Genomic DNA, 14,093 nt, shown 5'->3' on the forward strand with positions numbered 1-14,093 from the left:
TGTGCGGAGGGTCGGCCGTCAGCAGAGGAACATCTCCGTCCGCGGCGGCGGCACGAAGGGAGCGGCCCAGCGAGCACCGCGGGGCGAAGTCCACCCGGCTGGGGGCGCCACCCGCAGGTGTGGCGGGGCCCGGGATGCCCCCGCACCGACCGAGGGGAGCGGGTCCGCCCGACACGGACTCCGCAGACGGGCACTCGCGCGTTTCTCAGGAGGGCTGAAGCCGCCCGCGGCGCATCCCGAGCAGCGACGGCCCGGCGGCCGCAGCTCGACACGCGCCCACCGTACCGAGCCGCACCTGTTCTAGAGCCGAGCACGGGCCCACACCTGCCCGTCGCAAGTAGAGCCGGAGTGCGGCCGAACCTACCTGGGAACGCGGCTCCGCCCACCACTTCTCTCCCGCGGGACGCGCCGAGTTCGCCGCTGCTGCCGCGCGGTCCCTTTAAAGGCGCGCGGTGAAGTCACGGGGCCGCGCGCCGCGCTCCCCTGAGAGCAAAACAAGAGGCACGCGCCGGCAGGGGGCGGGGCGAGGCGGGCGGGGCGGGACCTGGATACGAGCGCCAATGAGCGGGCCGCCCTGGCCTCGCCCCGCCCACCAACGAGCCCTGGCCCGCGGGCCCCGCCCGTCGTGGCGTCACGGTCTCCGGTGGGGATCCGCCCGCACGGCCGCCGCACGAGAGCTCGGCCCGGCCTGAGGATGAGGGAAGGGTCGGCGCTGCCCGGCGCCCCCGGCGCCGCACCGGTGCCCGGCTTCTTGGCCAAGCTGTGGGCACTGGTGGAGGATCCGCAGAGCGACGACGTCATCTGCTGGAGTCGGGTGAGGGCGGCCCCGGGGCAGCGGGAGGCGGCGGCGGCGGCGGTGGTCTGGGAGGCCCCGCGGGGAGCGAGGCCCGGGGGAGGCGGCGGCGGCGTGCTGGGCCGGGCCGGGCCAGCCGGGCCGGGAGCGCTGGCGCGTGGCACGTGGCGCGAGCGGGGCCTGGAGCGGTTCCGTGCCGCGTCCCGGCCGCACCGCGCGGCGATCGGAGCGGAGCGGCGCTGCGTCTGAGCCGCCAACGGCGCTCCGAACCCGTTAACTTTAATTTTTCCTCTCGTGCCGCCGAGAGCCTCCAGGCGGGGACGCCGCAGCCTCACGCGGACGCGAACGCCCGCGGCGTTGACTTTCGCTCCGTGTCCTTTTCTAACGCGTATTTTTTTCCATCCGTTTCTCCGGATGTCGGCCTTTAAAAGGCGAAGGTGAAGAGATCCGTTCGCTCCCCGTCGCGGCCATACGAACGCACGAGCTCCATCCGGCCCGCGCGGTGCGCTCCGTTCGCCCCGTACCGCCGCCGCCCCGCTCTGCCCCCGGGTATTTTTAGCGGTGACGCCGCGCGGCCTGAGCGCCGTTTGCCCTTCGTGTGCCGGGATCTGTTTTAGAACGATTTTTTTCTTTGGCTCGAGGCCAAAGTTCAGACTTTGAAAAAAAAAAAATAAAAACAAACAAACCAACCAAACCGCAATTCCAGAGCAGTGTTCCCTGAAAGGCTTTTTTTTCCCCGATCTTTTTTGTTACGATCTGGAAAACTCATTAAGTCCCCTCAGGCAGTGCCCTTTGGTGTGTTGTGCCCATGGTGCCATAGGAACTGGCTCCAGCAATGATCCTGGCATCAGAGCAGTGCCTCAGAAACGTTTGTTCTCACTGTTACTGTCCCTTATTTCCCAGAATGGTGAGAACTTCTGCATACTGGATGAGCAGCGGTTTGCCAAGGAGCTGCTCCCCAAGTACTTCAAACACAACAACATCTCCAGCTTCATCCGACAGCTCAACATGTGTAAGCATCAGCTGCTGTGCATGCATGTTTGTGTTGCTTTCTCTGTTGAAGCAGCGTTAATCCCACCGACGGCTCAAGCTGGACCGAGTCTCCTTTTTATGTTTTCTGTGCTCTACTCGTGAGCATCACATACTGCCTGTTCTGTGAGATGTGCACAGTGTGTGCAGGCAGTGAAGTCAGAATGAGGTGGCAATCTCAAGTCAGTGCAGTGTGTGGAGCACAAAGAGTTGCTTTGGAGCAGATTGGTTTGGGGCCGTGTGAAGGTACAGACTGCACAGGAATTGGCTGCCTTTGAGTAAGGGGGTTAAAAGTGATTGAGTGAATCCTTCCTGGGAAAGGAGAGGATCTGGAGGACACTCTGTTTGCCTGACATGTGAAGAAACAATTGTCAGTAGTCTCATAACGCAGTTAAATGATAAAATACAAATATTCATATGAAGGTATGCAGTGGGGTGGCAGCCTCCTCATGCTGCTTACACTCAGGTTTTCTCATGATAGTGCGTTTGGGACGCAGCGAGGCTGAAACGTATCAATTGTGTTAAAAACTTGAGTGAGAAAAGATACACATTGGTCTGGTAACTAATTTGCGTCTTCCTTTTGGTATTTAAAGCAGTGGTGGAAATAGAGCTGGCAATGCCTTATTTCATGGAGACGGTCTGGGGTGGAAGAAGTGCTTTTTGTGCCTGATTTGTTGCCGTAGGTGGAGGACTAATTTCTCTTCCTTTTAATATTCCATAGACTCTGGTGGGATACAACAGGATTTGTTTTGGTATGCAGTTGCCTGAGTCTATAGGGATGAAAGGGAAGGTGGGACATACTGTCCATTCCTCATTTTATGCGAGGTGTCCTAGGAAATCTACTGACTTGCTTCTGTGATTATTTGGTCTGTCTTGCTTCCAGGACTAGCAGGCCAGTGCCATGCATGCTGTTTGTAGATCATTTGGTGGTGTGGTAGGTAGGTGTGTTCCCTGTCTGTGGTGATCAGAGCAGTGAAGTGGTTGAGCACTGAAAGGAGGTTCCTGCTTCCAATAGCTGTATAGCTGTAGGTATTTCAATAGCTTTGTGGTTTTCTTTAGCTCTGTTTTGTAACAGTGAGCTTTACTTTAGAAGAAATGATTTTATTTCAATCCCTCTCCACAGATGGTTTCAGGAAGGTGGTTGCTTTGGAGAATGGTATGATTACAGCAGAGAAAAACTCAGTCATTGAGTTCCAGCACCCTTTCTTCAAGCAAGGAAATGCACATTTATTGGAAAACATCAAACGCAAGGTACAGTCTAAGCATTTATTTACTTCACTGTTATTATTATGAAAAGAAGTTTATCTAGAGCAATTCTGAGCATTTCAAACACTTTACAGCCAACAAATTCCTGGAGAACCAAGGCTGTGCACTGGCAAGCCTTAGCAGCTCCCTCCTGAATGCCACACTAATGCTTGGCTTGGCCTCCTCCTGTCAGCTCTTAAACAAAACGCACCCTGTTGTTGTCTAGCAACACACAGGAGGTCTACAGCTTTTATCAGTGGCACAGACTCTAGCTGGTGGTGCACCTCTAGGGTCAATACTGAGTCCAGCCGTGTTCAACAGTTCCATTAATGATAAAGGTGGTGTGGATGCAGCACAGGCAGCAATACTCAGCTCACATAAATTATTTTTTTCCTCCAACACCATTTTGCTAATAAGCTACTTTTTTTGCAAGCACTTTCTAGTTTTCTTTTGTGTATTTGGCCTTGTCTTAACTGCACCTGCATGTATATATTTTCTCTGCTTGCACGTTACAGCCCATAATATCCTGGCTGCCAGAGAAAGACACTACCATGATACATCTTGTTGACATCTGAACTTTGGAGTTCTTTCTTTAGAGTGTCATAATGTGGTGACTGCAATGCCCAAGTTAATAAAAGCGGAGAGTAGGCTTGAGGGTTAGCTAGAGTCACAATTGTGTTTTGATTGATTCTTTGCTGAACTCTCTGCTCAGAATCTCAGTTGATCAAATATGGTAGCAGTTTCTCTGACACAGACCTGTGCTCTTTGCAGATGCCGTAACTGCTAACTTGTCTTAGCTTGCACACCTTCCTTTCTGGTATGCTGACAGTCAGTGCTGGCATTACACATGGCACTGTGTATCCCATGGGTGTTGCACTGGGTGGAGTACTCTAGATGAGAAGACAAAAGCACTATTTAGTGCCAAAGACATTCATGTAAATTCTGGTGAAATATATTCTTTGTTGCACAGGAAATGTGATTTTTGCAATGGATAAAACATCCGTTAGCTTTTCTTGCGCTTTACTGTCTGGAATGGAAATGTATTTCAGCCTCAAACAGGAGTGTGTCTGAATGCAGGACATCCTTTCTTTACTCATTTCACTGTTAGGGCTAGGATCTCTGTTCATGTGACTCAGTCTTGACATCCTTATTATACAGTCACAAACTTGGAAGAAAGCTGTTCCTCGTATTTGGCAGAACGTTCTAGTTTGGCTTTCCCTCCAAGAAGCATTCTGACTGCATTTGGTACTTGCACCTACTGTCTGCATCCTTTGGGTATCCTTCCCATGAAGGGGTGGTGTGCTGAAGAGGAATCAGGATTTCATTTGGGGTGCATAAAGTATATTAGCACATGGTGCTATCTACAACAAATAGTAAAGCATCCAAAACTGTAGACAGAGAGAACTGTCAGGCCATTCAGTGCATCCTTTTGAACACTGGGCTGTGTTAAGAAAACAGTTATTTCTGCAGAGGGATAGTGCTGTAGAATCTTACAGTTGTTTGAGTTGGAAGGGACCTTTAAGAGTCGCCTGCAGTGCACAGGGATGGGCACAGCTCCATCACTGCTAGAGCCCCGTACAGCCTGACCTTGGCATGAGGCATCCACTCCTCTCTGAGCAACCTGTGCCACTGCCTCGCCACCCTGACTGTGAAAAACTTCTTCCTTATGTCCAATTAAATCTTCTTTTAGTTTGAAGCCATTTCCTTTTGCAGACCTTGCTAAAGAGTCTGCCCCCTTCTTTCTTATAGCCCCCACTAGATACGGAAAGGCTGCTATCAGGTCTCCCCAGAGCCTTGTGAAAGTAGTTCTGTGTGCTCTAACATCAAAATGCAGTGACCACACGTAATACCCGGTGGATTTGTGTGCTTTGGAAAACATTTGCTGCTTGTCTGCCAACCAGCAGCAGGCGCTGTGGACTGTCTTTACCAATTGCTCGGCTGCCTTTTAGCTTGGTGAAGGATGTTGTACTCTGAAACAGTCGAAATGCTGGGGAAAAAGCATGAGAGGTAACAGCTAGCTAGTTGAGCTGGAGTGGACAGGCAGTCCTACAGTGATCATGCAGTGACAGCTTTTGGGAGATCTGTGTGAAACTGTAAAAGTCTACTCCTCAAACTAGTATAGAAGAGCTAATATAAGAGCGTTGTTAGAAGCAGGAGCAATTCTAGCACAGAATTCCATAATGCTATTGTGTCATCACACAGTGATGGAACACTATTTTACAGCACTGCAGGTCAATTTTGACCAATGAATACCAATTTTAATTTAAAAACAGTGGGAATCTGTGAGCCAACTTGCACGGAAACAGTAGGCTTCCACATCTCCTGGATTTTAACAAAATAAGTGAAATGAGAGCACACTGTTAGGTTGGAAGAGAGATCTGGTGGTTACCTGCTACAACTTCATTTGATTTCATTGCAGTCTGTGTTTGGCTAAATAACTTTTAAATTATGCCTACAAAACCTGTGCGTACCATTCGCAAGTGATGAGACCTGTTATTTTGTAACTTGTGTATAAAACTTGTATCTATTATTTTAAAACTTGAACTATTTATAAGCCATTAATGGCACCACTGCAGCCTTACTGAAGGAACTGGAATATTTTAGATATGGAACTGTGGGGAGGAGAAACTGAACTCCTTGCTATCTGATAGCTCTTCCACCCTCATTGAAGAGATAACATTTATAAGTTTTGCTGTGGGTAGAAAAGCAGTTTTGGCTCTGACTTTTCGAGGACAAGTCTACAAAGTCTTGGAATGTCACTGAGAGGTAAAAGATGAAGCAGTGCTTTAGGAATCTGCAGTTCACCTGCTGTAAGACAAATTTTCCAGTCATGTAATTAGACGCCTGCATTTTTTCCTTAGTAACTTAATGGCAATTTGCTGTTCCTGTGCTGGCAGGTATGCCCACGCCTGCAAGGAATGTGACCATCCCCTCCTTACTGCTCCACAGTCCTTTTGGTTTTGCCTTACCTTTTGACACTAGGGGGCAAGCATTCACCAGGCCTGGCAGGGAGAATCCCTCAGTAGAGGCCATTTTCAATCAGTGCTTTGGATTTTAGCTTGAACTGTGATGGTGTTTTCATTCACATCTTGTTTATTTTCAGACAGTCAAGACTGTTGTAAGGGCTGTCATCTTTATCAGTTGTGGTATTTTGTGATGTGTAACAGTTAGTAATGTTACCCAATCTTTTAATGAAATTTATGCCCTTTCCACAGCCTAACTGCACTGCTCATTTACAAGGGTGCATAAAAGGGTCTGTTCTTAGTAAAGCATGTATAACTTGGACCTATTGTAGGTGTCTGCAGTAAGAACTGAGGATCTCAAGGTCTGTGCAGAGGACTTACACAAAGTACTCTCTGAAGTCCAGGAGATGAGAGAGCAGCAGAACAACATGGACATCAGACTGGCTAACATGAAGAGGTACCACCTGCTGAGGGAGCACTTAGGCACTGAATAGAGTTTACATGTATTGGAGCTTGGCTAAATACGTGTTTCAGTTGAACTGCAAACAGGTGAAACTGTTTTTCCTAAGAATCCTCATGACATGGCACACAGCATTCTGAATCTTGTATGTTTCCATAATGCAGTAGCAGACCGGAGATTCAAACTGTGTTTCTTGGCTGTCTTCAGATTTGTTTTTGGTTGCCATCATCTGTAGTAGCTTCTTAGGGGTATCAAAGCTTTTCATCTTCTAAACACAGAACAGGGGTTGATGCAACTAGAAGTAACGTTGGGTTTTCTTCCTGACTGGAAATTAACTTTGTTTCCTCATTTTCTGTTCCTTCGTGTGCTTTTTATATGGGCAATGGTAATATGCCCAGATCACTGGCACGCAGGTGGGTATCAACCAGAGCTCAGGAGATGCATACACTTCACCTCCTCTTTGGTTTTGTGTTTTATGAATCATTTGAAACCATTCCGACGTGGTCTGTGTTGCACTTAGCCTGTTTCCAAACACCATGTCCTTATTCTAAGACTCGGAGGCTTTGAAACGAGGAGTGCCCTCAAATCAAGATTATTAATGGAACAGTGAAAGATTAGAAGGTGCCATTAGTGAGCTTTTGATCCTGCTGGAGGAAAAACGGGGTTAGTTTAACTCGGAGCTTACAGCAGTGAATTTGATGAACCAATTGTTAGTTACCCATGGAAAAAATGTTGCCATTGGTCCTGCAAGGTACTGTGAAAGTTTGAAAGCTGTGAAACTAAATCATATAAAGTAAACTCTGTTCATCCTCTGTCTTCTGATTTATTCTGCATTGCAGAGAAAATAAGGCCCTGTGGAAAGAAGTGGCAGTTCTAAGGCAGAAGCACAGTCAACAACAGAAGCTGCTGTCTAAGGTACCATTGCAGCATCTTCAGTGCTACCATCCTTATTCCTGCCTCTGTGATACCTGACGGCATTCTTTGCTCATGTAGAATGACAAATGACACAGAGCTGAACAGGCTATATTAATACAGCATAATGAAAATGTTCACAGTTCCTGAGTGTCCAAGAAGCAGCGCAGCAAAGCAAAATCTAAAGAAAATCTTAGTGATAAGAATTTCAATTCAGTGAATCGTATTTGTAGAGAAAGCGGAGAGTCAAGACAACCGGGGTAAAAGTGGGGCTGGAGGCAGTGTAATGGGAACCTAAAGGGAGAGACTGCAGGCACACGGGGTGGAGCCTGTGAGGGGTCAGACAGACCTGCCAAGAAGTTGGTGTGGAAACTATAGGAGTTGCTGCACTGGATCGGGTTTTCTCTGGTTTATTCCTCAGCTGTTTCTGATCTGGAATCTTCCATAGTGACCTGTGGTATTTTCTTACACTTAAAAAAAAGAACTGTCCAAATGAGACCAAATGAGATGGTTTTTCAGTGCCTTCTGTAACTATCATTTTGCTTTTTAAGATAAGGGCATGAATGGCTATTTAATTTACTTGCTAATTTAAATCATAAAAGCTAAGTCTAAGTTAATGTGCTAGTATCCACGTTGCCAAGCTGATCATTTGTTTTTGGCTTTTTGTTTTTCCTTTTTAGATTCTTCAGTTTATACTAAGTTTGATGCGAGGAAATTATATTGTTGGGGTCAAAAGGAAAAGGTAATTACTGGATAGGGTCACAAAGCAGCATCCAGTGTGCATTATAAAGATGAATCAACTTCTAGAAGCAAGATGCTTTTCTTGGGGTGTATAGAGAATATTGTTATCACTGTTGTGTTCTTTTATTCATACTTGAGAAAAGTGGAAGAAGTTGGAAAAAGCATGGATTTCTTAAATCAAAAATGAATAGGATGAGAAGACAGTACAGTATATGTTCTATGTTTTGAAGGAAAAAGTTGCAGAAATGGTAGCTCTTTTTTAAAAAAAAAAGTGCCAGTGTTACCAATTCACTACAAAACAAAAGGTGTACTTAGACTTTGGTCCATCTGCAATCTGTTTATTAAAAGTTATGTCAAAAAGCTGGTTTTAGAAGTGGATGAGTAATAGTTCTTACTGCTCCTGCACATGTCTAGCATTACTGCAGCTGTTTACTGCAGCAGGATCCACTAACACTGTACTTTGTCTCAGGTCTCTGACAGATGCTGCAGGTGCTTCACCTTCCAAGTACAGCCGTCAGTATGTCCGCATACCTGTGGAGAGTGGCCAAGCAGTAAGTCTGTGCAGGGAAAGAGCCCGAGTTAGACAAGGTGCTGTACAGTGCCCTTGAAGTCTTCCTCACAGCTTGCTTCCTTGCTTCCTTATAGCTGGGACTGTTTTGAAATAGACCAGTTTAAAGCACTGCCTTGTCTATAAAGTCATGCAAATCAGTACAGCTTGGTGTAGATGAAATCTGAATGGGAAATGGAAGCTGCAAGAGAAGAAACATTTTAGAAACAACAAAATCTTTTTGTTTTATTCATTCTGTTTGATATATCATATCTTGCAGATGGCTTTTTCTGAACGTAATTCAGATGATGAGGATGGAAATCGTACAGGTCTCATCATCCGAGATATCACTGATACCCTGGAAAATGCCACCAATGGTCTCCTTGCTGTAGCACACACAAGTGGCAGAGATAGGTATGTGTAAGGATGTGAAAGACTTATGCTTAACTTGTTAAGTGGTTATGTTAGTGTAAGTTAAACATTTTACTCTGTACAGGGTAGAAGGACCTGGCACTGCTGCCCTTGAGCTGCAATGCCCCATCCCTGGAGGTGCCTGAGGCAGCCTGAGCTGAGGGCAGCCAGCCCGCAAAGGGCTGGGGGTGGTTGGGCTTTAGAGTCCCTTCCAACCCAACCGTGCTGTGATTCTTTGATAAGATTTCTGGGAACCTGCTTTTGTCTGTTCAACAAATAAACATGTCGCTTTTTGACCAAACAAGGAACTGAATGCATTCATTGTTTACAGATAATGCAAAACTTGTGATTTTATCTCTGATTTCAGTACTGCTTTCGCTAATATTATGTTAAATGCAGCTGGAGGGGAAGCAGTCTTCTTTTTGTGATCTCAGATTATTGTGAAAAACCCATTCAGTTGCTAACCTTCAGAGTAAAATATAGACCGGTTTGGAATCTTATATTTCTAGACGCAGTGTTGTGAGTTTCCCTACCACCACGTGTCCATGTGGCCTTCTGCCCTCTTTGGTCTGTCAGAATCTCATTATTTGAAGTCAAGAACGTTCTGTACATTCTTTTTAAGAACTCATTACCAATCTAAAGAGTTCCAGAGCCAGCATTTTGGTCACCATGCTGGAAGAAGAAAGCTTTTAGATTTTTCTAAAAAAATTACAATGCAAATGGAACCTTTTAAAAATTCACAAATTTTCTTTGGATTTATCCTGTGTAGAAAGTATGAAAGGCATAAAGGTGGAGCTCTTGTTTCTAAAAACTGAGAAAGCTTGACTTTTAATTTATAAAGGGGGGTAAGAAGAAAGATATATAGAGATTTTTATTAGAGCCTCAAAGGATAGGATGAGAGGCAATAGTTTTGAACTAAAGAAGGGTAGATTTAAATTGGATTTGAAAAAGAGTTCATTCAGTGATTAGGGTGTGGGATGCTGGAGCAGGTTGCCCAGAGAAGTTGTGGATGACCAGTGATGGAAGGCGTTCAAGGTCAGGCTGGGCAGGGCTGCTGAGCAGTGTGCTGCAGTGGGAGGTGTGCCTGCCTGCAGCACGGCGTTTGGGCTGGGGATCTTTGAAGATGTCTTCCAGCCCAAACAGTTCTATGAATTGGGGTAAACGGGATGTTCTGTGCTGACTGTATTAGCCTTAGCAAGTGATCCTTCACTTCCCTTTAGGAAGGCACTTACCTTCTTTTTTAAAAAAGCGGTTGGTTATTTGAGCCCTTGCTGAATTTGACCTCACTAGGCATTAAAATATCAAATACTAAATGTGTAATGAGCAGTGACACGGCTGATGAATTTTCCTGTCTTGTTTCTCTTTGGGTCACATTCTAGAGAGACGCAGACAGCTCTGGATCCCGGCTTACCGATTTGCCAAGTATCGCAGCCCAATGAGTTAAGTTGTGCAGAACCCATCCCCCCAGTTCATATAAATGATGTCAGCAAATCCAGTGAAGTGGGAAATGCTGCTGTAGAACTGCACACTGCACAAGCTAATGCTGCAGAAGACCCTGTGTCAGTGATTGACTCCATCTTGAACGAGAGTAACTCTGGAAACCAAAATGATCCTTTACTGGACAGGTATTAACTCCCCTCTTCAGGTGTCCTTGTATGTGTTGGGAAAAGAGTTGGACCATTGAAATTGATACAGGACCGTGGTTTTGTTCATCTGGCAATAAACTGTTCTGGATTATGAGTAATACAGTCTAGCACTCTGCTTATCCAACAGCTGTAATAACCCAGAAATTAACACTTCTCACTTCTAAGAGGTTTTTCCTGCCCTGTGGTGCAAAAAAGGGCCCTAAGTGCTGACTGTTTCTTACACTGTACTGTATAATTTTGTCTTTCTTAGAGAAGAAATTCAGGATTTTCTTAATTGCATTGATGCCAGCCTTGAAGAGCTTCAAGCAATGTTATCTGGGAAGCAGTATAGCTTTGGTTCTGAAGCTTTCAGCGATGTAAGTGTCTTCTCATTTATTCTGGTGTCTGATACTGGTTAGGTTGCTTTATGAGATTTTACAGATTTATTCCTTGCTGTAGTGATCAACAGAGAAGAAAATCCTGAAAGGCCAATAGTTATGGATAGAGTGGTGCATAGTCATCCAAGGAGTGTAACGAAGTACGAACCAATCTGGAGAGCCATTCTCAGTTCATGCAGTGCTGTCATCATGTAGAGCTCCTGTGAGCTCAGTTAACTGCCACAGGGCAAAATATATTGCAGTAGACCTGCAAGTGAGCCACCATCCCTGTGCTTACATGGGGGGATGCAGTGGAATTGCTCTGAAGTTTTGCTTTAAGAACCTTATTATGTGGTATACTCTCCTATGTATGATCTGGTTCTGCTTTCAGGTGTTTAACCCTGAACTGCCAGCCCTGGATATGAACTTGATGGAAACTTCCCCTGGTATGGAAAATGTAAGAGTAAGATTTGCTCCTATGATGGGGAGGGTTAAAATGTTATTGGAAGTTAAATTTTGACTGATGTAAATTGAGGGTAGGGACTGGATTGAGATTGATAGCTCAGGATGAAAACTACCATTTTCTCTAATCTGGGTGATTTAATGCTTTCTGTTATTGCCGTTGGCATACAGGAATTTAAGAGGATTCTCAAAAGAGTTTCATGTCTTATGGTGCTGCCACTTGGCTTAAAATAAGGTATTCATTACTTTATAATAATCTGAGAACATAAGGAAGAAGAAAACTAGTGGTTGCTGAATCAGCTGTCTGTGTTGAGGAACTTTTTTTTATTCCTATCTGTTACTTCTGTATGCTCTGTTTAGAAAGAGGAGGTTAGAAAATCTTGTCATTTTCCAGTATGTGTGAGATGAGTTTCTTGGCTTGCTGTCTTTTAGCCAAGTAGTAACAAGACCTGGGATTGTAGTTCAGGTTGTGTGCCTGCAGTCTATCAGAAGGCTGAAGGAAAGGGTTTTTTTGTGTTTTTTTAAAGGAAAAAAACAAGAATACAGGATGCTGTATTTATTCTGAGCATGGCTCAATAGAACTTCCTGAGAGGACGTGTAGAAGCTCAGTGTAATTTTCCTTTTCTGGGCCCTGTTCTAAGATTGTTTCACATTATTAAAGGACTCTTGCATTGTTGTTTATTTTATAGCCTAGAAATAGTTTTTAAACTAAGATTTCTTGTCATAACCACCACTGAGGTAAAATGCTGCTGTGCTCAAGCAGTGTTTGCAAAATTTCATTGTACAAATGAAATAATGTTTAGCTGTGTTATTCCAACAAGGCAAACTTCTGGTATGGAGAAGTAAATATTGGCTAATGAGAAGATTGGTTGATTTTGGTAAGATAAGTTTTGTCTGTAGTTCAGTGTCTTCACTAGCCTTTATCTCCAGTAATGGGTTTGTGAGGTCAGTTTACATTGGTCAGCTGTTTAATTCCTCTTCCCTCCTCCTTTCACCATTGATGTTGCTAAGCAGTCAGTAAATAGCCAGATATTTTTGTTAAGCATTCTGCTTTATTCTCTGTCCTTTGTGCTTCAGATTGCAGACATGGGAGACAGCACTGAACATCTGGGAGGAAGTGATAGAGAAACAGCAGGAAGCAAAGGTGGGCAGGGGGGAACAGAGCTGTGACAGTTCCATACTCTTCCAAAACTGCGTATTGAAATGGAATTTTTTCTAGCCTGTAATGTGGCTCATTTCCTTCTTTGGCGTGGGCTTAGAATGTTAACGACGACTGGGATTTCCTTGATCTTAATGAAGCTGTACCTCAGTTTTACAAACCCTGTTCTGTTTCCCATGTTAACTGTTCCTCTTTTTTTATGTGTGACAGAGTGCCACAGTAAGGAGAAGAACTGCAAATGCCATTGTGGAGGTATCTCCTACAGGGCTACAACCCACATAAGTGCAGTGCAACTCACTTTACTACTTCAGTGATGCCAGTGCATGCAGTGTTTGTAGGGACTTGAAGTGTGTTTCAGACATTGATCTTAAAAGACACAGGAGCCTTAGCTGCAGGCCTTACTCTCTTGCACCTGCTGGTGTAATCTGTCAGAGCTCAGCTGTGTGCTTTTCTTTAGCAAACCAAGTTTTGAAGCTGCCCTTCCAGTTTTCCTTGCCTTGAGTAAAAGACTTCACTTATGTACTGTAGGAGCCTGGAGTTTAAAATGTTTGTTTTCCCTCAGATATGCAGCTGATACAGTACAGGGCCAATCCTCTGCTTTCGTTGTTTGAAGAGCTGCCTTCTGGTGAAGCTGGTGGGAAGACAGAGGATCCAAAAGACCTCCTCCTGGCCCCCCTGGAGGAAAAACCTGCTCTCCATCCTCCTTCAGGTGGTGAAACAGTCTTGCCACTGGCAGTTCCAGCAAACCAGGCTGAGCCCCCAGTGGACACTTTGGGAATGGGTGATCCGCCTCTCCTCTCGGAAGATGGAAATGGAGAGTATAAGCTGTTCCCACTCCTGCTCCTCAGTCCTGTTGCTAGCTTCATAGAAGAAGCCTCTGAGATAGAAACTTCCTGAACTCCCATCTGTAACTGGCCTAGTGGTGTGAAATAGACAGCAAAGATAAATGGATCAATGAGAAATTTGATCTTCTCTCTCTTCTCCTTCCTCCTGAGTGTCGTATTCTGTATCAACTAAAGAAAGTTCTCTTTCTGTGAGCGAAGAGCGCATGTGGGAAGGCTGAAAAAAGCTCTCAAAGAAGAGCTATAGGATTGAAGGCACTGGGAGGAGGGAAGGACAGCATCCCTGTGCACATACCACAGTGTATTTCATAACTGTTTTTATCTGATATCCTTATTGCAAAAGGAAAGCTGTTTGTATCCTGTTTGTAAAGTTTGGCTGTTTGTTTTTTTTGTTTTTATCAGCTATACAGTAATGTGGTGTGTAATGTTTTCCACATAGGTTTTATTCTTTCTGAGATGCTTCAAGAAGTATCTTCTGATTGGAATTCAGAATTATTTTGTTGTTGCTGTTGGTTTGGGGTTGTTTT

At 45.2% G+C, this 14,093-nt stretch overlaps 1 protein-coding gene across 1 annotated transcript; it reads left to right on the forward strand.

The window, feature by feature from the left end:
• Positions 1–694: 694 nt before the first annotated feature.
• LOC306951303 (heat shock factor protein 3) lies at positions 695–13,621 on the forward strand (the record flags this gene model as incomplete). The annotated part of the gene is made up of 13 exons (XM_079541783.1): positions 695–814; positions 1,697–1,805; positions 2,946–3,073; positions 6,363–6,487; positions 7,330–7,405; positions 8,083–8,144; positions 8,613–8,694; positions 8,971–9,104; positions 10,481–10,726; positions 10,998–11,103; positions 11,495–11,560; positions 12,643–12,709; positions 13,287–13,621. 13 exons carry the CDS (start codon positions 695–697, stop codon positions 13,619–13,621), a joined length of 1,656 nt encoding a protein of 551 aa, XP_079397909.1.
• Between the last annotated feature and the right edge of the window lie 472 nt (positions 13,622–14,093).

This window comes from Tetrao urogallus, assembly GCF_951394365.1.
Source record: "Tetrao urogallus genome assembly, chromosome: 13".
Taxonomy (NCBI): domain Eukaryota; kingdom Metazoa; phylum Chordata; class Aves; order Galliformes; family Phasianidae; genus Tetrao; species Tetrao urogallus.